General features: G+C 43.6%; 1 protein-coding gene across 1 annotated transcript in view; it reads right to left on the bottom strand.

The window, feature by feature from the left end:
- The window catches only part of tmem131 (transmembrane protein 131), a 36,609-nt gene that overhangs the window by 2,896 nt on the left and 6,743 nt on the right, over positions 1–26,970 (bottom strand). The window contains exons 4-37 of the mRNA XM_061780120.1: positions 22,963–23,031; positions 20,758–20,878; positions 19,596–19,712; positions 19,391–19,513; positions 18,418–18,498; positions 17,828–17,978; positions 17,689–17,745; positions 17,546–17,607; positions 17,358–17,466; positions 16,236–16,344; positions 16,005–16,158; positions 13,940–14,110; positions 13,575–13,685; positions 13,276–13,410; positions 11,187–11,291; positions 11,021–11,107; positions 10,365–10,517; positions 8,130–8,205; positions 7,933–8,047; positions 7,649–7,787; positions 7,427–7,536; positions 7,130–7,202; positions 6,897–7,048; positions 6,677–6,819; positions 5,784–5,970; positions 5,524–5,709; positions 5,285–5,440; positions 4,513–4,949; positions 3,671–3,855; positions 3,408–3,538; positions 1,555–1,673; positions 1,314–1,466; positions 423–573; positions 233–348 (exon numbers count right to left, since the gene is read on the bottom strand). Coding sequence (XP_061636104.1) covers positions 233–348; positions 423–573; positions 1,314–1,466; positions 1,555–1,673; positions 3,408–3,538; positions 3,671–3,855; positions 4,513–4,949; positions 5,285–5,440; positions 5,524–5,709; positions 5,784–5,970; positions 6,677–6,819; positions 6,897–7,048; positions 7,130–7,202; positions 7,427–7,536; positions 7,649–7,787; positions 7,933–8,047; positions 8,130–8,205; positions 10,365–10,517; positions 11,021–11,107; positions 11,187–11,291; positions 13,276–13,410; positions 13,575–13,685; positions 13,940–14,110; positions 16,005–16,158; positions 16,236–16,344; positions 17,358–17,466; positions 17,546–17,607; positions 17,689–17,745; positions 17,828–17,978; positions 18,418–18,498; positions 19,391–19,513; positions 19,596–19,712; positions 20,758–20,878; positions 22,963–23,031 — 4,544 coding nt within the window. The remainder of the gene's footprint in view (positions 1–232; positions 349–422; positions 574–1,313; positions 1,467–1,554; positions 1,674–3,407; positions 3,539–3,670; positions 3,856–4,512; positions 4,950–5,284; positions 5,441–5,523; positions 5,710–5,783; positions 5,971–6,676; positions 6,820–6,896; positions 7,049–7,129; positions 7,203–7,426; positions 7,537–7,648; positions 7,788–7,932; positions 8,048–8,129; positions 8,206–10,364; positions 10,518–11,020; positions 11,108–11,186; positions 11,292–13,275; positions 13,411–13,574; positions 13,686–13,939; positions 14,111–16,004; positions 16,159–16,235; positions 16,345–17,357; positions 17,467–17,545; positions 17,608–17,688; positions 17,746–17,827; positions 17,979–18,417; positions 18,499–19,390; positions 19,514–19,595; positions 19,713–20,757; positions 20,879–22,962; positions 23,032–26,970) is intronic.

Below are 26,970 nucleotides of genomic sequence, written 5' to 3' on the forward strand. Positions count from 1 at the left end.
AGTGATTTGCTACCATCTTGTGGCCTTTTTAGGAGGGTCGTCAATTCTTCAAAGATTTTCGTTTTTTGTCACAGGGTGAGGTCCCTGTCCCTTATGTAAAATGGTTTTCGCATTTTTACTAAATAAAAGTTAAAGAACATCAGTGGCCCTTGGATCTTTGTATTTTTCTGTATGTGGCGCCTTTGGAGGAAAAAGTTTAGATCCTGCAGTACGGCGAATCACCCGCTCTCACCTGGACTCTTGTCGTAACCAGCGGCCACAGCGGCAAAGGTGGGGTTTCCGTTTTTGCCGGGGAGCGGCGTGGAGCAGCACGCTTTGCTTCCGGGAGCTTTATTGTGGTTCGGGTCGCTGGGACAAAACCAGAGTTTAAATGACAAGAGCGCAGAGAGATGCGCTGTCATGCGTGTGCGCGCGGCGCTCACCTGTTGCTGTTGAGGACGCTGCTGTAGCTGCCGCGGGAGAGCAGGTTGGGGGAGGTGGGCGGTGGGGAGCAAGCCCCTGCCGTGGCCGATCGCTTCAGGAAAGGGTCTGCGTTTAACGTCTGGAGGGAGAGCTGCTGGAGACTGTCTGCTTCTAAGCATTAAAAGTGACACAGCACCACAGTTTTACATCCATTTAAACAGCTCCCAGAATAGCCCTTGTAAGATCAGCCTGTTTTGGGGGGGCTGTCCTGTCTTACACAAATGAGCAACTTCACCTCGACCCCCGTTACAACGCAAGAGTGGATCCTGAGATAAATATAGCTGCAGAGAGTCAAGTATGTGGATAGTTTGGCCATAAGCCTTTTAGCATATGCCTTTTTATTAAACAGTTATTGGGCAAGATTATTACTTCGACAATTGACACTTTTATTTTAAATGTCTAAGAAAAAGTGCAGGGACCTCCCAGGCTCAGCACCAAGTCTTATAAAGTAAAAGAAAAACTTAAATAATAATTATAATTTCTCGTGTGTAATGCGCATAATTATTTGAAAAAAACTAACAAAATACAGATAATATTTCATGTTTTGATCATATGGGTAGAAGCTAAATCATGCATCGTAAAAAGTGCATTATACATAGGTAGAAGGGTTTTCCAGAATTTTGAGGTCAACATTGGGGGTGCGTATTATACATGGGTGCACATTATACACGAGAAATTACGGTAGTTCGCTGACGTTTACCCACTTTTAACTTGATCTACTATTAGCCGTCGGGAGGAGAAAAAAAAAACAAAAAAGGCATATTGTCGATACACATTAAAATGCAAAATACTGGTGCCGATAATCATCAACCATCATCAGGTGTTGGCTGAAATTCCAGAGGGGCACTTACGGACGCTGTTTTTGGAAATGGGGATGTCCCACTCAGGGGTGGCGAACTCCTTCTCGCCCTCCGAGCTGCTGCTGTGACCGAGCTCCTGCACGGAGTTGCTGGACAGCAGTTTGGCCAGCAGAGTGGAACGACCCTCTTCCAGCTTCCCTTCAACTGAGGGGGGAAAATGAGGCTAACGTGTCAAGGATAACAGACAACATATGACAAAGTCATGCACCAGGGTTGGGGGTAGGGAACTCACATCTGGGTTTCTGCAGCGGTTTCGTCTTGGGGATGCTGGCGAGGGGTTGGAGCAATTTAGGCGCGAGGCTCTTGCGCTGTTTGTTCTCTAGCGGCGTCACATACGGCAATTCTAGGGAACTAACAATACAAACCATAATCATGGACCTTTTCAGGTTTGTAAACAAAAGGTGCCACGGGTACATTTGGGTGGCAAAAAAAGTGAGTGGTTACCAGTGACCTCAAGTAAAAACAATAAAAACAAAAACAAAGAAAGGAAAAAACATTTGGGTGTGCGCTGCCAGATATAGCCCACAAGGTTTACAGTAATTTCTCATGTATAATGCACATTTTGCCCCCCAAAAATTCAATAGAGCGTATTACACATTGGTATAAGGAAAAGGAAAACATTCTTTCATATTGTATAAACGTATACTAGTACCTCGGGGCTGTGGAAAAAGGTGTACAGGAAATCCTCGATTTGCAAATGAGTTCCGTTCCTACGCTGGCGACGTAACACGAATTTCCGCGTAAGTCGGATTTCACCGTTAAAAGTCGAAATTTACGGCAAAATACTTCTGTTACGGGTATTGGCCCACGTGATTGTGACAGCAAGCTCAGTGTGTGTGGGCGTGTGCGTCGATGTGTGAGTGAGACGGGACTATGAAGGAGGAAGGTGTGCGTGCAGGTGCGAGCGTGTAGTGACGGCGACCGGGGAAGAGTAGCGATTAGCGGAGGACCCGTTGACACTAAAAGACAAGTATGTTATGTTGTCTTTTTGTTATGATCAAAAACAATGATGGTTTTATTCTCTCTTAATGGTATAGTTTGATTATGTATCCTGTATTATATTGTCTTGTAGATGTATTTTACTGCTTTTTTACATCATGGCCAGGGGACTACAGATGAAAACTAGCCTTCTGGCTAATTCTGGCTTTTTTAACCATGTGTACTTCATGTGTTTTATGAAATTGCATTGTCCCCTTTCAAAAATAAACTGAAACTGAATGTGCAGAGGAGCTCATAAAGCCAGTAAAGCAGCAAATCGGTGCTTCGTGCCTTCATTGTTGCCGCCACCTAGCTCAGCTGTGCAAGGAGAGAAGGGAGTTAACCCCTGCGTCTCCTGACCACGGTCAGGTGACCGTAGCAGGAAAGGTTAACACTTCGTATAAAGAAACAAAAATACATCAAAATAAAAAAAATAAGATGCTGTACTTACCATTACTGCTGAGAGTGTGAAAGGAGAGGGGCCAAAAAGGCAAAGCCACTCCCGGTGCACAAACACAGTCAAGCACTATGCACTAGCTAAGCAGAAACACTATGGTGCTGGGACAAAATGGCGGACGAGGCACGGGCGTCGTAAAGTTGAATCGTTTGAGGTCGAGTGCGACGTAACTCGAGGACTTCCTGTACTTTCATTCCAAATTGATGTGTAATGTTACAAATGTATATTACTGTAAAAGTTTGCTGCTCGCACGAGAACCAAAAAGTCTGGACCATTAATCCGAGCAACAGAAAAGTGAATTATCCAGCTCCTCCATGATTATCTTAAATGCATCTTTTTTTTTTTTCTTAATCAACTTACCTGTTGAAATTACAGCTGGCGCTCCGTCTCCCTTCCACGCAACTGAGCTCATGTAACATCTTTTTGACTCACACTTGACACATTCAAACTACGGCGGTAGAGAAGGCTAAAATCTTTGCAGCCATTTCTCAGACCAGTCTGCTTTGGTTAAATGACATGGTAGGGTTTGCTTACTAATGGGGCCATCTGAGTTTATGCCACCGAGAAGTACGTGCGACGCCACAGCGAAAATGTCTCCAAGGATCACGGCAATAAAACATGACGCCGGCTATTCTGATAAGCAGACAGACCTGGGTTTTTCAACTTGGACCTCCTTCTTAGCAGCTCCTTGTTTCTTGGGTTTTTGTTTAATGAGGAAATTTGTTTCCTCTTTTTCTCCTTTTGCCGGGATTCCTGTCCTTCCTTTCTTTTTCACTGGTTCCTGGCGGGAAAGGTGTTAAAATGACACAAGTGTTTTGAACGTTTTAATCATGCTTTTGCCACAGTAGCACACTAACGCTAACAATGTTATTAAATTAGCCTGACTGATAAGGCTATCAGGTTTCGGCAATACCTCTTTGACGCTGGTCTCCACATCCGGATTAGACGTCTCCGTGGTGGTAGAGGAGCTGTCGTCGTTGTCGACCAAATTGTCTTTTAGCTCGTCGCCCGGCGTCTTGACCATGGACTTCTTTACCTTCTCTTCCTTCTTCTTCTGTGCTTTTGTTTTGCCTCGCAGCTTCCCTTTGGATTCTAACACTGGGGGGAAAAAAAGCGTCCTTTCGGGCAGTGACTCTCAACTGGGGTTGTCTACATATGGGGAGTGGCGTACCAACATAATAATAAACCAATTACTCCATCTTTTTTTCAAGAACAAGAGCCATATCTTTTGAGAATATTGTCATATTTTTTAGAGAATAGCAGTCTTTTCTAGAAAAAAAAGTTTTTTATATAATGTATTTTTATCAAAATCATAATAGAGGAGTCCTTGGAAAAAAAGATTTTTCCCAGCTAAGCACATCTATTGTAAAGGTTTGACTTTTTCCTTGAAAAACAACAACTTTATTCTCATAACATTAACTTTTTTTCCAAAAAGCAAAACGAAAAAAAAAAATTAAATCATAATTTGTTGTACAGCAGGTTGGCCAGCAGAGTGGAACAACCCTCTTGCAGCTTCCCTTCGACTGAGGGGGGAAAAATTAGGCTACCGTCCGTGTCAAGGATAACAAACATTAACATTGAGATTTTTCGCCAAAATATGAGTATTTAACTCCTATGGCGTTTAGGGGTACACGTTAGTTGTTTAATTGGTGTTAGGATTATGAGCTCCTTGGAAAAATGTCTCCCCTGTATGGGCTTAGAGGACCCCAAGAGTTAGGGATTTGTGTCTGATTAAAAATATTTTTAAAAAAGCACCTTTGCTGTGAAGTGACTGAGAGCTCTGGTCCTGTAGTGTTTCTCCAAGTGAGTCTGGACAGTGGCGGTCTGTGTCCATGACGTGGACCAGGTGGGCGTATTCCGTGTCGTCGGCGCCCCCTCTTTGCGGCGGTGGCGGCGATACGGCTAAACTTTGACCGTGGAGGTCTGCTTTGGTGCCGCGAGCTTTGCGATTGGTCAGCTGGCAGTCGGTGGGCAGGGTAGCGCCTTCCTGGCCCGAGGAGCCGGTTCCTCCTCTGGACAGATGGGCTGAGGCGGCGCCTTGCATAGATGTAGACGGGCGGCTGAGGCTAATCCTGGAGCGCTTGTCCTGGACGTCAGAGTCTGTCAGGGTCCGGCTGTTGCCGTGTCGCCCTCCGCGTGCCGCTCCATTGCTGGAGGATGTGTATAAGCCCCTGGAGGTCTGGGATGAGTCACTGGAATGTGAAAGTGGTCACACGTTAGAGAGAATTTCACCTCTTTTTAACCACCCACCGTTAGGAGTGCTAAAAACTGTGGAGTCTTTGTCAGCGGTGGACAAAGTATGTGCCCACGAGTTTGTCGAGCTCAGACTACACGAATGGAGCCACATTTGGACCGGACAACAACTTCTATTTTTTGTTTTACCTCATTTCCCAAGGATCTGGCCTATCTGTGCTCTGCGTTCATGTATCCTAGATAAGGGTGTATATAGACATGTGCTGCGGTCAAGCTAGCTAGCTAAAGCCGTTAGTATCAACGAGGCCCGTTTTGCGCGCGTTCGTTCACTCACGTTGAATCACTGTGTAGTTGCACAATGTCCCTGAGATTAAATGGCCTCCCCGTCTCCAAGGTGCAGTTGGGCTCAATGGACTGACGCCTCTTGAAGGACTCCCAGATGCTGTGCGCCTCCAGGTAGGCTGTGCCGATCACCAAGAGCAACATAGAACTGCAGAACAAATATGTAGTGTTGGGATTTCGACAGTGGCATAATCAGCCTTTACCCATTTTGTATCAGCATCCATGCCTCACCTCATGATGACGGACACGATGAAGCAGACCTGCATCTCCCAGGGGGGCCGGGGCAGGGTCTCGGCGCACACCGCCAGCATGTGGTAGGGCAGCGAGGCGTTCATCACGAAGACGAACTCGGAGCCGCCGTACGTCACCAGCTTGAGCTCACGGATCACTCGAGAAGTGGTGAAGTCTGGCGTAAACCTGCGAGGAGGAGGAGGAAGAAGAGATCATTTTAGGAAGGATATTTTGCGACATCACAGTCCTGAGTCACTCACAGAATGGAGAGGTCTTTTGACGCGTTGGGTTGGAGTAAAAACTCTTGACAGTTGAGAACCTTGAATCCGAATCCTTCGCACGCTTGTCCGTTGATCTCCGCCGAGCGGACGGTAATAGGGAGCAGGCCAGTGTTCTCTATGCGGAAGGTCTTCTTTAGCGCGAGGGTGAGCTCCTGGATTCTTTTCTCTGAAATCAAATAAGAGTTCAATTAACAGAGATTAAAGAAGATGTTGGTTCAGTCATGGGCATCAAGGTAAGCTGGACTAGTGGTTAGCACATCTGCCTCAGTTGACAGGTTCTGGGTTCGCGTCATTAGTACCCTCAAAACTAGACTTTACACCGATTTTAATCAGCCTTATCGATGAACAAAGATACATTATTGTAAATATATTTTTTGAGCAATTAAGTACACAAGTATATACAGTAAATGAACAGGTCATTTAAATAGACATTCCTCCATCTTGTGATCGGTCTTCTAAACTCGCTGATCGGCCCCAAATATCCTGATCGTGTAAAGCCTACTCAAAACATATGTTGACCGAGGATCCCCTGTATTGCAATTTATGTATACTCAAACAGTTTAGGATATTGAACTTTTTTAAACTTTCGAATGCCCAACTATTCTATGTTTCGGTACGTTTTGCAAAACTTTCTGTTCCAACAAGGAGTTAAACAGCAAGTACTCATTTGAGCCATTCAAATTTCCAAAGACATCCACTTCTATGTCTTTGTCACTCTCTCTCTCTATAAATGATTTCTTTTATTTTAGTGTTTTAAATTAGCAATTGAACATGATTTTTTTCCCCCTGCAAAGTAGTCATTTTGGAGATGCGATAATTCCGCTCGACAGCAACGTTATGCAACAGCTCATGGGTTTGGTGCAGGTACTCACTGTCTGTGCATTCTCTCAGCAGCGCTTCAGTTATCTTGAACCTCAGCGAGCTGTCGTAGCCTGGAGGCTTACCAGCAACTTTTAGGCTCTCGGTGGCGCCGCGGCCGTGCAAGACGATGGTGTCTATCACGGTCAGATTGTTCCTGAAAGGCCCGAGTGGAGACTTTAGAGACACACACTCAGGTCAAGTGAATTACGTTTGGAAAGTTGAGACCTTTACCGGACTATTAGCAGCGAGGAGACGCTGTGGTTGCGGACCGGGGTGAAGCTCACGTTAAACGACTTTACCTCCCTCGGCATCAGGACCAGGTTGTACACAAAGGGCCGGCTTGATCCCTCCACAAAGCCAATGCCGCTCCTTACCGCAGTCGTCTGGCGAGCAGACAAAAATGTCCGTTGAGAGACAAACAGGGTCGCCGTGTGGGCTGACGCGGGATCTTCATGTCCCCTCACCTGGTTTATGTTCACCTGGAACTCCAGGGTGTTTGTGTCAATGTTGATGTTGGACAGATTTTCTGGTTGCCACCTGGCAAACAGAGAGAGGTCTGAGAAAATCACACTGATAAGTTACGATAAACGAGGGTTTGCGCTTTTTAACACACAAAAAAAAAAAAACGTGGACAAATGTCAGCTTTTACGGGCAGTGTGAAAGGGTCCAAGGCACGGTGGTTATGATTCGACCGGTGAGCTGATTAAACAGCACATATAAACATACTGAGAAGACTCGAGAGGTTTTGCTTGACTTCCCACCTGTCTGTTAACTTTCCGTAAAACACTGAGGGGTTGGGCAAGAGACCCAGCGGGAGAACCTGGACGTAGACGGGAACGTCAGCGGGATTCTGCAGCGTTACCTCTCTTTCCTAAAGATGCATGTTGAGTGAGACCGAGAGGGAAAGAGAGACTTAACAAAACCTCAACACATTCCTGCTGGCGTTTGCGGGCACACAAGAGGCGCATTGCAGGGACACTTACAGAGGAGCTATTTGTGTTGGTCAGTGGAAACGTGATGCGCTGCGTGGAGTTGACCAGAGAGGGCCAGGTCAGCTCGGCTGTAATTTTAGCCTGCACGTTCTTCTGGAGATCTGTATTGACTTCGAACATGCCTTCCACCCTTCAGCATGGGAGAGAAACATATGTAGTAAAAAAAAAAAAAAAAAAAAGAAAAAAAAAGAAGGAAAAAAAAATAGCATGTGGTATTCTGTAAATAGTTCTCTGCCCATCTGTGGAGCTGCTCTAAAAAAGCACAAATTGCTTACATGTGGCCCGAGCGCTCTTTCAACTCCTTCCATCGCCTGAGAAGTTTCTGGTGGAGATCCACATCAGCGTCCCAAATGTCCTCCTGTAGCGCCATCCCGTGAGGCTTTGACTCAGCTGTCAATTGAGAGTTTGACGGGTTAAAATTTTTTTTTAATGAATTCTGGTGCGACCGCTCGGGGGAGACCATAACACTTACATTTAAGGACGAAAGGCAACCCCACATAGCAGTGATCTCCACACTGCAAACTGGCATCAAAATAAATATTCGCAATCTGTGGAGAGGGACGGGAGACATTAGGTGGGACAAAAATATTTCAAAGATGCAAGAAGGGATGAACAGGCCCTTGCACCCCATAAATGATCCAGTTGTGATGCTGTACTATGCCCACATTAGATGGGATAGGCAAAAAAGCTTGCTTGCTTCCTCATTGGGGTTTACTTGGGCCCAGAGTATGTGAAAGGACAAGCCCTACAATTTGTTCATGGCGAATCCTCATAAAACTTTAACGCCTTGCTCAGTCCACATTCATACAGCCCCAATTCCAATGAAGGTGGGACCTTGTGTTAAATGTTAATAAAAACTAAATACAATGATTTGCAAATCATTTTCAACCTATATTTATGGAATACACTACAAAGACAAGATATTTAATGTTCAAACTAATAAACTTTATTGTTTTTAACAAAATCATTAACTTAGAAATTTATGGCTGCAACACGTTCTAAAAAAGCTGGGACAGGTGGCAAAAAAGACTGAGAAAGTTGAGGACTGCTCATCAAACACCTGTTTGGAACATCGCAAAGGTGAACAGGCTAATTGCGAACAGGTGGGTGCCATGATTGGGTAGAAAAGGAGCTTCCCTGAACTGCTCACGTCATTCACACGCAAAGATGGGACGAAGTATAGCTCTTTGTGAACAAGTGCGTGAGAAAATAGTCGAATAGTTTAAGGACAATGTTCCTCAACGTAGAATTGCAAGGAATTTAGGCATTTCATCATCTACGATCCATATCATCATCAAAAGGTTCAGATAATCTGGAGAAATCACTGCATGGTCGAAAACCAACATTGAATGCTTGTGACCTTCGATCCCTCATCAGCATCCTGCATCAAAAACTGACATCAATTTGTAAAGGATATCTCATCTCAGGAACACTTCAGAAAATTAATGTCAGTAAATACAGTTCAGCGCTACATCTGTGAGTGCAACTTCAAACTCTACTATGCAAAGCAAAAGCCATTTATCAACAACACCCAGAAACGCCGCCGGCTTCTCTGGGCCAGAGCTCATCTAAGATGGACTGATGCAAAGTGGAAATGTGTTCTGTGGTCCGACGAGTCCACATTTCAAATTGTTTTTGGAAATTGTGGACGTCGTGTCCTCCGGGCCAAAGAGGAAAAGAACCATCTGGACGGTTATGGACGCAAAGTTCAAAAGCCAGCATCTGTGATGGTATGGGGCTGTGTTAGTGCCAATGGCATGGCTAACTTACACATCTGTGAAAGCACCATTAATGCTGAAAGGTGCATACACGTTTTGGAGAAACATATGCTGCCATTCAAGCAATGTCTTTTTCATGGACGCTCCTACTTCTTTCAGCAAGACAATGCCAAACCACATTATGCACGTGTTACAACAGCGTGGCTTCCAGTCCAGACCTGTTTCCCATTGAAAATGTGTGGCGCATTATGAAGCGTAAAATACGACAACGGAGACCCCGAAATGCTGAACAGCTGAAGCTGTACATCAAGCAAGAATGGGAAAGAATTCCACCTACAAAGCGTCAACAATTAGTTTCCTCCGTTCCCAAACATTTATTGAATGTTGTTAAAAGAAAAGGTGATGTAACACAGTGGTAAACATGACCCTGTCCCAGCTTTTTTGGTACATGCTGGAACAAACTTAATGATTATCTGCTAAAAACAAAGTTTATCAATGTAAACATTAAATATCTTGTCTTTGTAGTGTATTCAATTAAATATAGGTCAAACATGATTTTCAAATCATTGGATTCCGTTTTTATTTATGTTTAACACAATGTCCCTACTTCATTGGAATTGGGGTTGTATTACACATTAAGCCCTGTAATGTGCCCCAAAATGGCAGCAACATAGGCAAGCCAAAACAGTTGACTTCCTGTTCAATTTCAAGCATCAGCCTTTGACTTTTTCATGCGTCCAGTTATGATAGACATATTCAATGAAAATGGCCACCTTCCTATTTAATTTCAGGCGTCCCTGCGTTTTGTTTATGAGTCCTGTTAAGATAGACATGTACACAAAATTTCGTGTTGATCGGTGAAACTGCTGTCAGGGGCCAATGGTTTTTCTAACGCACAGAGTTTTTGGTCGTGTTGAGGTCACCAAAAAGGAGATTTATTTGTTGGTAGAATAATGAAAATGAACAGTGATTCCAGGAGCTCAGCCTACCTTGGATTTCCGTCTCGGCTCTAGCTCGTCTTTGTTGTTACGCAGGCGCTTGTAGTAAAAGCGGATGTCTTCGGTCAGCGAGCGGATCTGCTCCAGCCTCACTTTCTGCGTGAATGAGCTCCGGACGCTGAAAATTTGGTGTACAAGTTTCCCCTACAGCAGGACAAAAAAAAAAAATCATGTTTCCCAGGCTACATTACACCAGAAAATAGCCGACTGCACTTTAAAGGCACAACTTGAGCATTTTGGTTTTCTTTAGCTTCTATGGCTATCAAGAGTGAAAAAAACTCATGGCGTTGGCTACCATCCTCCCCGATCTAATCCCTATTGAGCTGTTAACCTTCTCTAACATTCTGACTTCATCAGTAGGTGTTCTTTGGTTATGAGCATTTGTTATTTTCTTTTTAAACAATACCACAATTTTTTTTTTCTCGACTGGGAGACAATGCACCCCCCACCCCGATGATCATAAGCGTCCAATCGGGACACTCCCAAAGAAATACTGTTAGCATTGTGATGGTTTTGTTTTGGAAATCCCGATTTTAGATGTTAATATAATAGCTGTTGAAAAAACAGTAACATTCAGTGTGAACTGCGCTGATTAGATTAGATTAAAACTAACCAACGGGTGCTAGTGTGAAAGCGGTCTTACTTACTGGGAATGACGGCGGCAGGACCAAGTGATTGGGGGAGCTGGTTAGCGTGCCCACTGCGATGAGCGCTTTCACCGGGATGGTTAATATCTGAGGGTACAAACCCGAGTTAAGAGTGAACGGGCGAGTTAAGCCGGGGCAGGGTACAAACGGGGAAACGGCCACTGACCTCGTAGTCTGTGGTGATGTGTATGGCCCCGTCGTGCGTGCCCTCCAACGCCTTGGCCACCAGTGTTACGCGGAAGGCGGCGTAAAAGCCAGACCCTATTATCACCTTGAGACAAAAATAGTTTAATGTTCACAGGGAAATTTGTGTAAAGGTTAAACAAAATATACCAAAAGGTTAGTGACAATTAGCTGTCATCAGATTAAACACACTCAAGGCTGTCAAGTGTATCCCACAGCAATAAGGTGGCGCTATAACCACGTACCAACATTTAAGCTAATCTGAACCTTGAAAATAAGTCCTTTCTGGGGGAAAAAAAGCACAAAAGCAAAAGTGGTAAATCAAGGAAAAGGGGACTTATATGAGCAATTTAAAAAATATATTTGGGGAATCTTTTAATTAAGAATATTCATTCATTCATTTTCCTCCGCTTATCCGAGGTCGGGTCGCGGGAGGCAGCAGCCTCAGCAGGGAAGCCCAGACTTCCCTCTCCGCCACTTCCTCCAGCTCTTCCGAGGGGATCCTGAGGCCAGCCGAGAGACGGTCTCTCCAGCGTGTCCTGGGTTGTCCCCAGGGTCTCCTCCCGGTGGGACGTGCCCGGAACACCTCACTTTGGACGCGTCTGGGAGGCATCCGAATCAGATGCCCCAGCCACCTCATCTGGCTCCCCTCGATGCGGAGGAGCAGCGGCTACTCTGAGATGACCGAGCTTCTCACCCTATCTCCAAGGGAGAGCCCGGAAACCCTGCGGAGGAAACTCATTTCGGCCGCTTGTATCCGGGATCTTGTTCTTTCGGTCACGACCCACAGCTCGTGACCATTGGTGAGGGTAGGAACGTAGATCGACCGGTAAATCGAGAGCTTCGCCTTTCGGCTTAGCTCCTTCTTTACCACAACGGACCGATACAAAGTCCACATCACTGCAGACGCTGCACCAATCCGCCTGTCAATCTCCCGTTCCATTCTTCCCTCACTCATGAACAAGATCCCAAGATACTTGAACTCCTCCACTTGGGGCAGGATCTCATCCCCGACCTGGGGAGGGCACGCCACCCTTTTCCGACTGAGGACCATGGTCTCAGATTTGGAGGTGCTGATCACATCACAGCGTTCCTCCCAATCACACCCTTCCAGGTCTCATGGTCATTGCCCCCGTGAACATCTAAGTCCCCCAGCAGAACGATGGAGTCCCCAGCTGGAGCGCTCTCCAGCACCCCCTCCAAGGACCCCAAAAAGGGGTGGTTACTCTGAACTGCTGTTTGGTGCATAGGCACAGGCAACTGTCAGGACCAGTCCCCCCGAGGGCGGAGGGAGGCTGCCCTCTCCTCCACCAGGGTGAACCCCAACATACAAGTGCCAAGCCGGGGGGCAATAACTATACCCACACCTGCTCGGCGCCTCTCACCGTGGGCAACTCCAGAGTGGAAGAGAGTCCAACTCGTCTCGAGAGGACTGGTACCAGAGCCCAAGCTGTGTGTGGAGGCCAGTCCGACTAACTTAGCGACCTCGCACACCAGCTCGGGCTCCTTGCCTGCCAGAGAGGTGCCACGTCCCTAGAGCCATCTTCTGTAGCCGGGGATCAGATCGCCAAGGTCCCTGCCTTCGATCACCGCCCAGCTCACACTGCACCCAACCTCTATGGCCCCTCCCACAGATGGTGGGCCCATGGGAACGGGGACCCACGCTACCCTTTCGGGCTGTGCCCGGCCGGACCCCTTGGGTGCGGGGCCGGCCACCAGGCGCTCGCCTTCGAGCCCCACCTCCTGAGGGGGGCCCCGGTGACCCGCCTCCAGGCAAGGGAAAACATTTTCCTTTGTTTTTAATCATCACAGGGGTATTTGGAGCTGTGCTTTGTCTTTGTTTTATGTTTCAGTTTTACAGTAAACTTCAACTGGGCGTGACAAACAGCTTGAAGGAAGCACATTTTGACTCTTATTTGCAGAGTTGTTCCCTATATGGCAAACTGCACAGAGCCACTTAAAAATATTGGTACTAAAAAGACTTAGGATCGTACCGATCGTACATTATTATTATATTTTTTAGTAACGGCACACTGTGCAACTGTGGACTCTGGCAGCAGTGGTGCCCTTACCGTTTTATGATCGGACGCCGACACGTTCTGCAGTTCTCGCAGGCGATTGGAAGCCGCGGTCACGTTCCCCCTCTCGGCCTTAAGCAGCTCCATGGAAAGGCTGTCACCCGTCACCTGCCAGGACCTTATCTCCAGCTGAGGGAGTTCAAAAGCACTTTTTTAGTTGAATACGTGACTGTTGAGCATTGAGCAACTCGCAACTGTAGGTGTGAATACATCCGACACAAAAGGTAAGTAGATGTTGTAACATGATTGCTGAATCGGCCACGCGCTGAAGAGTTAAATGCAACAGCTTTCACCTCTATGGGGTTACTGTTCACCACCACGAATACGATGTTACTGGTGTCTGTGGCGCTGTGGATGCCAAAGTCTAGCATGTTGGTCTTCAGGCTGGGTGGCAGCACGTGGGGCTGATGGGGAGCAAAAAACAAACGTCACCCTCATTCGATCAGTTCAGTGAATTAGGAGTCAGTAACATTGGACTGTGTATGGGCTGCTTTTCCACTTAACAACTTGGCTCCAGTTTCAGAACAGTAATCCCCAAATACAGAATATAATTCAATACAAATATGATTGTAAAATAAACATTTAGTACAATATTTGTCCAAGGATGGGTAAATGAGAGGTAATGTGCAGTTGAATAAGGGGCATTAATGACGTGTACCTCCAGGAAGCCCGTGTACGCCCTGATAGGCAGGTGAAACTTTGACGCGTTGGTAATGAGCAGGATGTTGCTGTCGATGTGGATGGAAGGCCGCACCGGCTGGAACAGGAGTGAGAAAACGTAGCGCGACTTGTGCGCGGGCACCAAGACAGGCGCGCTGAAGTTTTGCACCTATAAGTGACAGAGTGATTTTCCTTGATAGAACGTTTAAATGACCAAAAAAAAAAACAAAAAAACCTTAACCCTCTATATGCAGTGGGTCGAATTGACCCATTTTAAATTTAAGTATTAAGTGTAGTGGTTTACTAAGCATAAACTAAGTATTTTGATTGAAACAGTGACAATTCTCCCATCAAGGCCTGCTAATTTTATGGCTCCGGCATGGGGTCTTGGCTCCTCACGGCATGACACGCGTCACTTCTGGCTCACAGTGGCTTACCGCTGGCTCACCGCTGGCTCGCGGTGGCTCACGCTGGCTCACCGCCTGCTCATCGCGCCATATCGAAGCATATTCGACTTGCTGCTCATTCTGCGAGATCGTATGTGCTTTGAAACGGCTTGCTGCTGAAATCAAATAATTAAATATTTGCTCCTTTTCGTGCTGGACTTTGTACACACTGTTAGCCCATATGGTTATACAATTGTTTTCTCTATATGTTTGAATGTTAAAATTGATGTTATTTTTACCTTAGTGTACTGATTGTGTATGAAGTCTCTCTCTCTAACCCTAACCCAATGAAGAGTTTAAGATCAAGTTCATTCGGAAATGCAGTTTTTAAAGAATGGCAAGATGATCATTTTCTCAGCATTGCATTCGGGGTCATTGTTCATTTGTTTATTAGAGACGGTGAAGGTGAGGCAGCTATGTCACCTTCCTTTATACCGCAACACTTCCTCAATATGCCGAGAGCCACCAATAAATATTTCAGGTCCTGCAAAATTTGACGATCTAAATTCCATGGGTATTGAGCACTCACTGCCCGAAACATAAATTCTGTGACAATTTTGAATTCTGAAGAAATTGTATTAATGGTCACATTTAGATGGCTTTCCAGAAAAATCGTATTCAGTGATTTAGAGATATCGACATAGCATATCATGGATATTATAGCAGCAATAGTGGAGAGGAAAATTGAAAAAGTCATCAAAATCATCAGAGAGAGAGAGAGAGAGAGAGAGAGAGAGAGAGACTTCATACACAATCAATACACGAATAAAAAAAAAAATGTACCATTCAGAGAGAAAACAATTGTATAACCATATGGGCTAACGAAGTCCAGCACAAAAAGGAGAAACGATTTCATTCTTTGATTTCAGCAGGTATTTTGGATGATTGCTTTTATATATATATATATATACTGTATATAGACAACTATCAAAAACAACAAGCCGTTTCAAAGCATATACGATGTCGTGGAATGAGCAGCAAGTCATTATGACGCGAGGAGCCAAGACGTTCCGATGTTTTATTTGACTGCCGCATGTATTAAAATGTGGATGGCACTTACATGTATTAATGTACAGTACTGTATATTCACCATTATCAAAAATGTCGTGGAATGAGCAGCAAGTCGATTATGCTGAGATGAGCAGGCTGTGAGCCAGCGGTGAGCTACCGTGAGTCGGAAGTGACGTGTCTCATGCCGCGAGGAGCTTGACCTTATGGCCGGAGCCACAAAATGCGCCAGCTCTTTCTCTAATTTTGGATGACCCGTAAAAAAAATTGTTATGTTGCAGGTCACATTGACCCATTACAAGATTTGAAACAAAAAATAAGAAAACAAACAGTTAGTGCAGTTCGAGATTTATTTTTCATCTCTGACACTTTCACATAATGAGTCAAATTGACGCCTAAAGTTAAAAGAAAATTTTAACTTCCTGATATGTTGCAGGTCAAATTGACGTAAAGAAAAATGTTCTCTGAAGAAATAATGCGATAGTCTATATATAGAGACAGTTTCCTGTTTCTGACACATGGATAATCCAACTTGGCCCGGGTCAAATTGACCTAGGAACATTATTGTCATTCCCGAAAACCGAGAATAAGAAGTTTGTTGAGACTCACACTGAACATGTTTTTGGCTTCTTCAGGCAGCGACACGTTGTGTATTCGAATGGCAAAGCCAAAGACATTTGTGAGGAATATAGGCCGGTCCACCGGGTCCACTGGGCTGTCACGAATGTGGAACAACGTCGCTGTGTGGTCAAAGCCCAGGTAGCTGCACAGAGGAAATGAACTGACTTTTACGCTCCCACAGCAAATAAAATAGTCTTTTCACAGGCAAGTATGACTTACCCTTCTAAAACCTCTGCCTGGTAGGGGATTTCGAGCTTGGAGTAGCTCTTTTCTTTTGCTTTTACTGTGATTTTACCAAAGAACTGATATGACCTCCTGGCCTTGGAGGCTGCAGTGAGCGATGAGTAAAAGAGGAAGATGTGCAAGTCAGCAAACAGTTACAATACAAAATCAAAATTAAATATCCAAAAAGAGGTAGCAGAATGGCTAACACGGCAAAATACAACATGAAATGACTCATTTTAAAACTGTTGAGTCTTCCTCATGTGGAAATGACTTTTTCATTATTATTATTTTAAATCGCATCATTCATTGTACAGTTTTCACAATTTCAAACAGTTCCCAGGTGTCTTAACACGTTTGTGACATTATTTCTGTCATATTACCCAAATGATCAAAAATGACATGACACTTTCGAGCCTTGCTGAAATTAGCAGCCGGTTTTGAGGGGGGTGGGTCCTGTCTCATGCAAATCATCCACTGCTCACCCCCGCCACATCTACTGCAGAGGGCAATGTCACATAAAGACACATTGCCAAACAATCTCAACTCTTTGACCCATGCCTAAAATTAAACAGAAAGTCGACCATTTTGGTTTGAATCAGCCAACTGTCACTCAGAAACAGTCCTTGAAAAGGACTGTCAAGGGAAAAACTTTTTCCATGTTTGGATGATGGAATGAACAGTGCATCTTGATATTTTCAAAGCTTGGGATATTTTTTTATAACCTAACCCTAATTTAAACTTTATTCCTGAGCTTTCTGTTAAATTCATCTGGTGAGTTTCTTGGTCTTCTTGTTGCTGTTATTCACTAGTGTTCTCTAACCAAACCCACTGAGAGCTTTACAGAATAGGTGTATTTTTACTTAGTAAATTACACAAAGGTGGAGTCTACAAATTAGGTAACCTCTGAACACAATTGATTGCACTGGATTGTATTTATAGGTATCAAGAGTACAGACGGCTGAATACAAATGCACACCACACTTCAGATATATACTCACTTTGAGAAAAAAAACTACAAAATAAATACTTTGTGTTGGTCTATCAAATTAAACTCAACAAAATACATTGCAGAGTTACGAGTACTTTTTCAAGGCGCTCTATATGGAGAAGACTTACCGTCAAAGCTAATAGTAGCTACTTTGGTGTATCTGCTCTCTCCTGCTCTGAGCGTGATGGCTTTAAACTCTATCGTGATGGCCTCATTGGACGGCGTTGTACGGACACTCTGTACAAGAGGAAAATAAGACACTGTGAAGCAACATTACGCGTATGTGCATTTTAAAAGATGAAAAAAGGTGACCTACTGTGACGGGAACATCTTTTGTTCCCGAATTCAAGAGGTACAGAGCCATCAGTTTTGGCCGATCTGAAAGGGGAAAAAAAAAAGAGGTGGCATGAGTGAAGGGGGGAAAAATACAAGTGTGGGGCTCACATTCAGAATGTGTACCTTGTGAGCGCAGTGTGCCAAAGTCGAGCATCTCTGTGGAGGAGTAAATACCAGGGGCTGCACACAAGGTCGAAGAAACGTGAGTCATGGCAGCTCTCAAGATAGGTAGGGGGGGTAAAGAAAAGGTTTTACAACACACCTGACGTTACCTCCACCTCCACCGGCAGAATGATAAACTTATCTTCGTTGGGCGCATTGGTTTTGATTCGGATGAAAGCCGTGTGGTTGTCCACGTCTCTGGATGAGAAACTGGCTCTCATCACGCCCTTGGTTTCGAAGGGCGGGATCTCCTTCAGGAGAAAAGCACAGCGCCTCAAGTTGTAAAACATCATTTGCACAAAAAGCGCACAAGCTCACCGGGGTGTCATATTTTACTTTAAAATCGGCAACATTTTAAGAAAAGCATTTTCAAGTGACATGGCCTCACCAGCACACTATGGATTCTGGATTTCTTTTTCACTCAAGACTACGAGCGACACTGTTTTAATAAACCAAGTATTGACAACTGACAATATTTCTGAAGGTGACTGACAAAAAAAGAAATAAAATCTGCAATTTTTAATAAATCAGGTGGCTACGATAGCCTTCGAAATATGTTGACTTCAGCATTTAAATGCTTTTCGAATACTTTACCTTTGTGCAAATGTCATAACTTTTTAGCCATCGCTACAAGTAGGAAAATATTAACATTTCTAGTACAAAATGTGCAAAATCTGACAGATCACTCACCCATAATTTCCTGGTGCCTCCCTGCTGCCCTGTGGGAAGCTCTAAATGTAGATCCCCTCCACTGGAATACATCTCAACCACCTTCAGACAACCATACACAAATGAGAAGCCATTTTAATGAGACTAGTATAATAACTACTGTAATTTCTCGTGTATAATGCGCTCCCGTGTATAATACGCACCCCCAAAGTTGACCTAAAAATTCTGGAAAACCCTTCTACCTATGGATAATGCATGATTTTGCTTCTACCCATATGATCAAAACAAAGTATTATCTGTATGTTTTTATTTTTTTTCAAAGAATTATTCTGAGGTTAAGCACTTTATTTGAACACGTAATCCTTTTTTTTTTTTTTTTTTATTTACTTGCTCTTCTTTTGAAATTCACAGCCCTACTTTTATTTAGTAAATTAGAAAACACACAGTGGTGCTCATATGTTTGATTACCCCGGCAGGATTTGTAAGATGTGGTACAATTCTTGAAAACATGAAGGACCAGGCGAAACACTTAATTTTATTTTTATGTGATTCAAATTAAACGGTCAAGCATTTCAGAAAAGCATTATCATTCAACAAAACATAACCATAAATAAATTAATGATGGTTGTTGTTCAGTCATCAGTCGTATTTAAAAAAAACAATATTTCACAAAGTCTGCCAGAGTATGTAAACTTATGAGCACAACTGTACATATATGCAGTCATACGTACCCCAGTCATAGGGGAATGAAAGGGTAGGCTGGACCTTTTTTATAACCACTAGGTGGGGCTGGCATTTTGGAATGAAAGTGCCCAGCCTTTTCATAACCACTAGATAGCAGCATACAGTTATAAAATGTGAAAGTTTCCCCCCCCATTTGCTTCTATACCCATGTATAATGCGCAATATTGATTTTCGACAATATTTTGGGGGGGGGGATGCGCATTATACCCGAGAAAATACGGTAATCAGTTTGCTGGCAGTGCTAGGTTACCTGCAGCGGTTCACTGTAGGGGTTATGGATGCTTATTAGCGGCGAGAAGCTGCTGTTTACTGGGACTCGAGCCCCAACGAAGGGACGGAGCCTGTACGGGTTTGGGATACCCACCCCAAAAACCTTGAGAGACGGGTGGGGGAAAAAGAAAAATCAGCAAATTCAAGACAATTTAAAGACGTGTGCAGTCTTGTGCGCTTGTTACCTGGTATGTAAATACTCCGTGATGTGTCGTGTTAATAAATAAAGTGTTTTCTACATTCCCGACGACTCGCGCGAGGAACACGACATCAAATGACGTGTTTCCTCCAGGAGGGATTATCTGTAGAGGACACAGAAAGAACATGCTGGTAGTCTTGCGGTGGATTGAGTAACTACACCACGGTACCTCGAGCTTTGTGTATGTTCGGGGAGTGCTCAATACGCGTAATAAAAAACAATTTTTTTTACGATAGTTGACAACTTGCTGGAAATGACATGCATGTAGCATATAAACAATGCAAATATGAATTTTAACTGACCCCATAACATCTTTGTCCTCAGAAGGGAGTTCACCGCTTAACTGGAACACGTATGAGGGAGCACAAAACCCCTATTCTGGCTGCCTGTGCAGAGTTCATTTTAAGAGTCTGCTTCTTGTTTTTACATCTCAAAATAGTCTCACCTGGCCTTATCTCTCCAAGTTGCTTCATCCCTACACTGCTACTGCTGCCCAGTGCCTCGGGTCAGCTAACTTGCTGCTTCTCGAGGTACTGAAGTCTAAGCGTAAGCTCAGTGGGGATAGGACTTATTCTGTCGCAGGTCCCAAACTATGGGATGACCACCCGGTGCACATTAGACAAGCCCCTTCGTCGCCCATTTTTTTTAAAACCTGCCGTAAAATACATTTTTATTCCTTGTCTTTAAAATCAGCATGAGACTTAAGACTTGAGCCTTTATTTTAGTCTTATGTTCGATGTTATTTACACTTTTATCGACACTGTTTCAGCTGCCGTAGTTTACAAAGTGCTCTGTAAATAAAACCGAGTTAAATTTAGAAAAAAAACATACAAGCTAGATGTTATGTAAAAAGTGAGAGGTTGCAAGGCCAATTAAATGATAAATAAAAGGATAGGTGTTAACGTTACACACCTGTTCCAGCTTTGCAGAAATACTCTTACACACAGGATCTGTCCTGCCTCGAGCTCTGATTATACCTCCAAAGGTTAAATATCTAAAATCGGTTGCTCTCCCACATTCATAGGGCGGTGCCCACTACATTGTTTGAAACAACATAATTAAATAAATTATATTTATTATAACAGGCATCCCGCAAATCAGATGCGATGTGGCGAAACAACAAAGACAAAAGTAACGTATGCACTCACCCTGTTCTGGAAAAAAGAAGCGTGAAAATGCGCCGTCGTCGCTGATATTGATATCAAACTAATTTCTTCTGAACTAGGATTATGTAAATAAACTTTCTCCATTTTTGGCATCCCCACAGGCCTGTCAATGGAAGAAACACACAAAGTTTGTTGATAATGAGCAAATAAGACATGCATTGTCTTTCACAATAAAACTGCAAATTGTTCCAATTTTTAATTTTTTTATCCCAAACATGAGAATAGAACAAAATTAAATATTAACAAAACAGAAAAATATGAAAAAAAGTAACGAGATCCGCGCTATGTGTGAGTTATTATCCGAAACAAATCTTAAAGAATAAAGAGAAAAATATCCAAATAAAACACATTTGAAAAGAAATACTAAAATAAATAAATAAATAATCAATTTAAAACAAAATAAACCACAAACCTTGGATGTACATCCAATGTCAGACATTGACAACATAGTGGTCCAAACAGCAATATAATAATTTCCCAGCAAGTAATTTTTCTCATCAGATACACTGTTTTGCTCCAACATTATAATAGTGGACAGTTGAGAAACAGGTTTGGCTTGTAGTTCATTAATGGTGAGTAATTATGTATTTGCTGTACATCATTTGAATGACTGAACATTTTAACACTGCATTTGGGGAAAGTCACATGTTGGAGTTGTTCTCTAACAAGGTCGACGTAAACTTTTGAACCTTTTTTGTGGAGTTCAACTTGTATTAAAAGCTGGATTTAGTGACCGCACAAAACCAAGGGCCACCGTGATTTGGTAAGCGCGATAAGGGAGCTTTCTCAAGGTCACAGCTGATAAGTGCCATGTTTGCTGCCGTTGTCGTAGGCCAGGGTGAGGCTAGCTTGTGACAGCTGGGAACACCCCACCTTGGCGAGCAGGCCCCCCCCCCCCGATCCCTTTACATTAGGGGACTCAAAAATGCGGCTCGTGGGCCAAAACCTGTCCGCTAGGACATTCAATCTGGCCTGCGCGATAAATTGTGGTTGCGTGGCATAGGGGGTGAACCAACGAGTCGTCGATTAATTGTTCTGGCATTAACAACACAGATGCCTCGCTGAAATCAACAGGTGGTCGGTGCAGGAAACTAGCAGCCGTGCCTCAAGCGTGTGGAAACATTTTACCTCAAATGAGACCATTAGCACGGTCAACTGTACAAAATGTTAATAAGTCTATCCTCAAATAAAACATAAGCACAAGTGGTTTGAATGCCCATCTGAAAAAGCATCTGCTAGGGCGAGCTGACGAACACCCTAAATCCTCATGCCAGCCGTTAATTAGCGAATTCACCAAACGCCCTCCTGCGAATGAACACCGTTTGGTTTATCCCGCAGCACCAGTCCTGCTTACGATTCTGCCAAATGAATCCTTGCAGTGGTAATAAGTTGGGGGGCGCGGGGGGTCAATGAATTCAAAAATTAAACGTTAGTCAATAGCTTAACTATATAGCTATATCAGAGTTTGATTTGTTGTAATCCTTTTGTTCAATGCCATAAAATCCAAAATTATGTATTTTTTTTATATGGTAAATGCATAGTAAGTTTATCTATTTACAGGGCAGGTGACCTGTTCCTTATACATTTAAAATAGTTCTGTTGGGAGAAGGAACTTGTCAGACCAGCAGACATTTACACATAAGATGCCACAAACTTTAGTTTGTATGATAAGGGTGTCAATTAAGTTTTGGAGAATTATGCTTGAGTGAAAAATGAAGCAGAAAACAAAATCCAACACCTTCATAAGTTGATTAATTATGTAATGATAAAGTGAAGCAAAGTGCATTTTTCTTAAGAAATCGATTGTGTAAAATCCATCAATCCATTTTCCGTACCGCTTATCCTATCATAATTATTAAAGATTTTACTAATGTACTTGTATTGCTTCACATTACAACAAAGGGGAAAACAGCAACTCCCTACTTTACCTACTTTATATCATGTTGAACTTTATGTGGCCCTTGAACTCCAATGCATGCATGTGTGTACGTATATATGCTGATGGCCACTACGCTACATTGGCGTGTACCTGCCGTCAAAAGCAGAAGTGTGCCAATAAGTCAGGCTAAGGTGAAACCAGTCAGACTGCACAGTCAAGTGGTGCACATTCCACAGGTTTTTGACAATAATTACTGAGCTGGGCAATAGTGACAAGTATGTGAACATGTTCAAGAGTCAGAAACTCACTGTTTGCTAAAGTCCAACATTGGAGGTTCGAAGCGTATGGATCTGCAGTTCCCACGGTGCGGGGCTGTGCTGCAGGGGACAGAGAGATGTGACAGGAGCAGGAAAAGGTGAGGAACAGCAGTATGCACGTCAGTGTTCGTTTCCAACCTATCTAAACACAAGCGCAAGATTCGGGAACAGCCAAATGAGAACACTCCCTAACAAAGCCTATCGTTTCTGTTTGTGAGGTTCACGCGGGCGCATCACGCAATCACAAACCACACGACTCACCTCCAGGCCCATTAGCGGATGAAGCTCACTTGTTATCGAGAATACAGGCACAATAACTCGTCAAGCCTGTTCGCCGACAGGTGATTCTTAACAAATAGACCAGGTTCTCTCCGTACAATAGGCGAACAACAATGTAATGGGAGCCAATATTAAATCAATTGAAATGAATCGGCGACCTGTGGCACGCACCTCATCACAAAAGCCAAATAGGCGTTCTTTTTTTTAAATTTTTTTTATTTCATTACGCTTTCGTAATTACCCCTAAACCTACCATCATTTTGGAGTCAAAAAGACATTAAGTTCCACAGTCAGAAACTGTTTAGTGGCAACTGTGTAGTTTAGCACTGCAGTAACATGGTAAGCTAACATTAGCATTTGTGTTTATTTTTTGGCATTTCGAGCCACACAATGTTAGAGGTCACCCTATTGTATGAACTCGCCGCACTTGGAACTTGAACTGGTACTAGAAAAACAACCTGCTTTTTTGCCAATGGAAACGAGCCCCGATGGTGCTGCAGAAAACCACGCCCCATTGAACGTGGAACGAGACAAGCTAATAAACAGCAACCACGGAGAACGATGTATGGTATAAGGACACCAATTTTATCCCAGAAACTGAAGGCACTAAGAAACTGGAGCCCTGCAGTAAAGTGGAGATTGTGGGGTATAATAATAATGCAGCAACAAGACGTTTGTCGTATTTGTCATTCTATGGTATGAGCTCGTTTTCCAGTGCATGTGCCGCCAAAGTTTTGTGGTCGACGTGCCTCTGAAGTATCTTGGAAGCTAGTGAAACCATTAAGAATTTTCTGAGAAGTGGTTTTGATTTGTGCAACGGATGTCAGCAAAGTTTCCGGTCGACAAGTTTGGCGGCCCCGCCTCTGAAGTCTGGAAGCCAAGTTTCGCAGATGCACCGCTGAGGATTCCCAGTAGACGGTACCAGGAAATTTGATATCTTTTGCCTAATCCTAGCTAAACAAACTGTCAACTCAAAAGTAGTCGCAATTAATGGCCAAGCGAGGAAAATCAGTCAAACAACTCAGAATCATCTTTATTTGCCAAGTATGTCCAAAAAACACAACTCGACTATTATGTGGCCTATTTTATATGACTATTGCCGTTCAATTCAAATGTAGCATTTTGGACTCATTCACTGCCAGCCCTCCCAGTTAACATGGATATTTGACTTCTAAAGCAGTCAATGGCAGTGAATGTGTTAACAATGCCATAATGACAAGATAACCTAGCAAAGCGTCTTTCTTGTATTTCCACCTACAGTTCCGATCCACCCAAAGGCCATCCCATAATTCACCACTCTACTACAAGTACAGCGGTATCACACTGCTGTCAGACAAGCATGCAGAGATCAGTTTCATCCATTTACTAGATGCAGACAATGGCCGCGGCCAGATGGATTTCCATCTGTTGCGGCGTGCACGGACATGCTCGTGACATCCGCAGTGTGTGAAGACTGGACCGAGAAGCAGTGTGTGAGATCTGAGGCAAGTCCTCACTTCCCTCATTCTGGTTTTGAAGACTCAAAACGTGTCATGGTTGTGAATGACATCGAGCAGTGTTGAGCTCGGGGCTTCTGAGCTAATGTACTGAATGCCAGCGAGTAACTGGAGAAGCCGGGGGTCTGAAGGGTGCGGGAGCATTTTAGGGGGACTATGATCTGCCTATGTCGGGCTAACGGGGTTAGTAGGATGCCAGGAGCAGAGGCTTCTGCCCAAGCCAAAGTGTTTCCTGTTGCGTTTTTTTTTTTTTTTTTTTTTTTTAATCCTGTTGTGTAGGAACTCTGAACCAGGACTTCATGACTGTCACGGAATGATAGCCAATCAGGAAGCCAGCTGACTGAAGCTGGCTGAGTGAAACCTTTGATAAACCGGACCGCGATATAATGGATATTGGGTAAAATGGACATGGTGGCCATATTGAATGTGGGGGATATAGATAGAGAGATAGCGATAGAGAGAGATAGAGAGAGAGAGAGAGAGAGAGAGAGAGACAGAGAGACAGAGAGAGAGAGAGAGATGACAGCAGGAATACAGAAGCTGCCTGAGTCTGGAACATGCTATTTTTGGTACAGTAACCGTTTTTTTTCAAGCCGTGGAACTAGAAACCACACTAATTTCTCACGGCTTACGAAAGTGACTCGCCTATAATGAGTACTGTATATCAACAATGTCACCATGGCCAAGCACACCAGAGTGGTAAGTTTGGATAACATGGAACTTTCAAACATTTTATTTATTTATTTATTTTTACATTTATTTACAATAACTTTCCACTGTACTGGGCGTTTTAAGCCATGAAAAAAAAATACAAAACAATTTTGTACTCTACAGTAATATGGGTGCATATGGCCTAAAAAAATAAATAAATAAATCCGTCAATGTAACGGACAATCTGCTATATCGGACAACCCTCCGCCCTTATTAGTCCGTTCTATCGAGGTTCCACTGTATTAGCAACAAGCTCAAAATGAGCTTTCAGGGTCTGACAGAAAAGCCTTTTTGAGTTGTGGCCCCATGAGCTAAGGTGTATCAGAAACGGTACTGGCCCCATAAACTCATATAAAATAAAGCCTATGTTTATGTTCTTGTAGGCAACAAAATGGCCACCACAACCCAGTGCAAAGCGGTCACCAAACCCTATAGGAAATAGCGGAAAGACAGAACTGAGGTGTGAAGTTTAACTGTCGCTGTCCGTTGTGCCGCTAATCTCACTGTGGGAAGTCGCATTGTCCACACTGGAATGTTCCGCTCTGTAGGATTCTGTGAGAAAAGCACATATAGAATAGGTGCCTGCTCAACTGCTCTTTTGTTTGTTTCTCGGTGTGAAAGGGCCTAATGTGTCCTCCAAATTCTACAATAGAAGTGACAAAGTTGGCAAGAATGGAGTGACCAAGCTAACAAAATGTCCTAGCTTTGGAGGTACTATCAGGTAGGACGCCAACTAAGTGAAAGGGAACATCGAAAAGGCGGGACGGAGGGGTCCATTTTAATGCAACTGTTGCTGTCCTGCGCACCTTTCACTATCTCACTGTAGGAAGCTACATCATTGACACAGGAATGTCTCGCTTTGTTGGGTTCCATGTGAAGGCACAAGTGAAAAAATGGGAGCGCTGATGTTATATTTTCTCCATGCAAAAGGGGTTAACGTGCTGTCAAAGTCTTACCACCATAGACTTGACAAGAGTTGGCAAAAACAGAGTTAAGAGGAAAAAACAAATACAGTAGTCCCTTAATAGACAAAACTCCACAAAATTAATTTATCCCATTATTGTAATCTATATTAATGCTTAATACTTAATACTAATTCAAAATATGCATATGCGGTGCAGATATTCTTTTTGTCCACTCTGGGTCGTCATTCTCACATTTTATATTGTCGTATCTGTGACTTTGAATGTGTGTGTAGTTTTCAAAGACGGGGCCTGGCCTGTTGACTGATGTCAAGAGTTGGCAAATGAGTGTGAAGACTCGGCCATGTTGGCTCAGGACAGCACTGGCTGTTAAGTGGCTAACTGATAGCCAGTCTGCCGGTTGAATTACTCAGCATAGAATAGAATTGAATCACCTTTTATTGTCATCAACATGCATGCATGCACACCAAATTTGTTCTCTGCATTTAACCCATCACAGTGAACATATACGCTATGAACCATTTGATTTAAAATCAGCGGTACAGCGAAACCGTATTCATACATTAATTCGGTTGACAAAATATAAAATT

This window comes from Phyllopteryx taeniolatus, chromosome 7 (assembly GCF_024500385.1).
Source record: "Phyllopteryx taeniolatus isolate TA_2022b chromosome 7, UOR_Ptae_1.2, whole genome shotgun sequence".
Classification (NCBI taxonomy): Eukaryota; Metazoa; Chordata; class Actinopteri; order Syngnathiformes; family Syngnathidae; genus Phyllopteryx; species Phyllopteryx taeniolatus.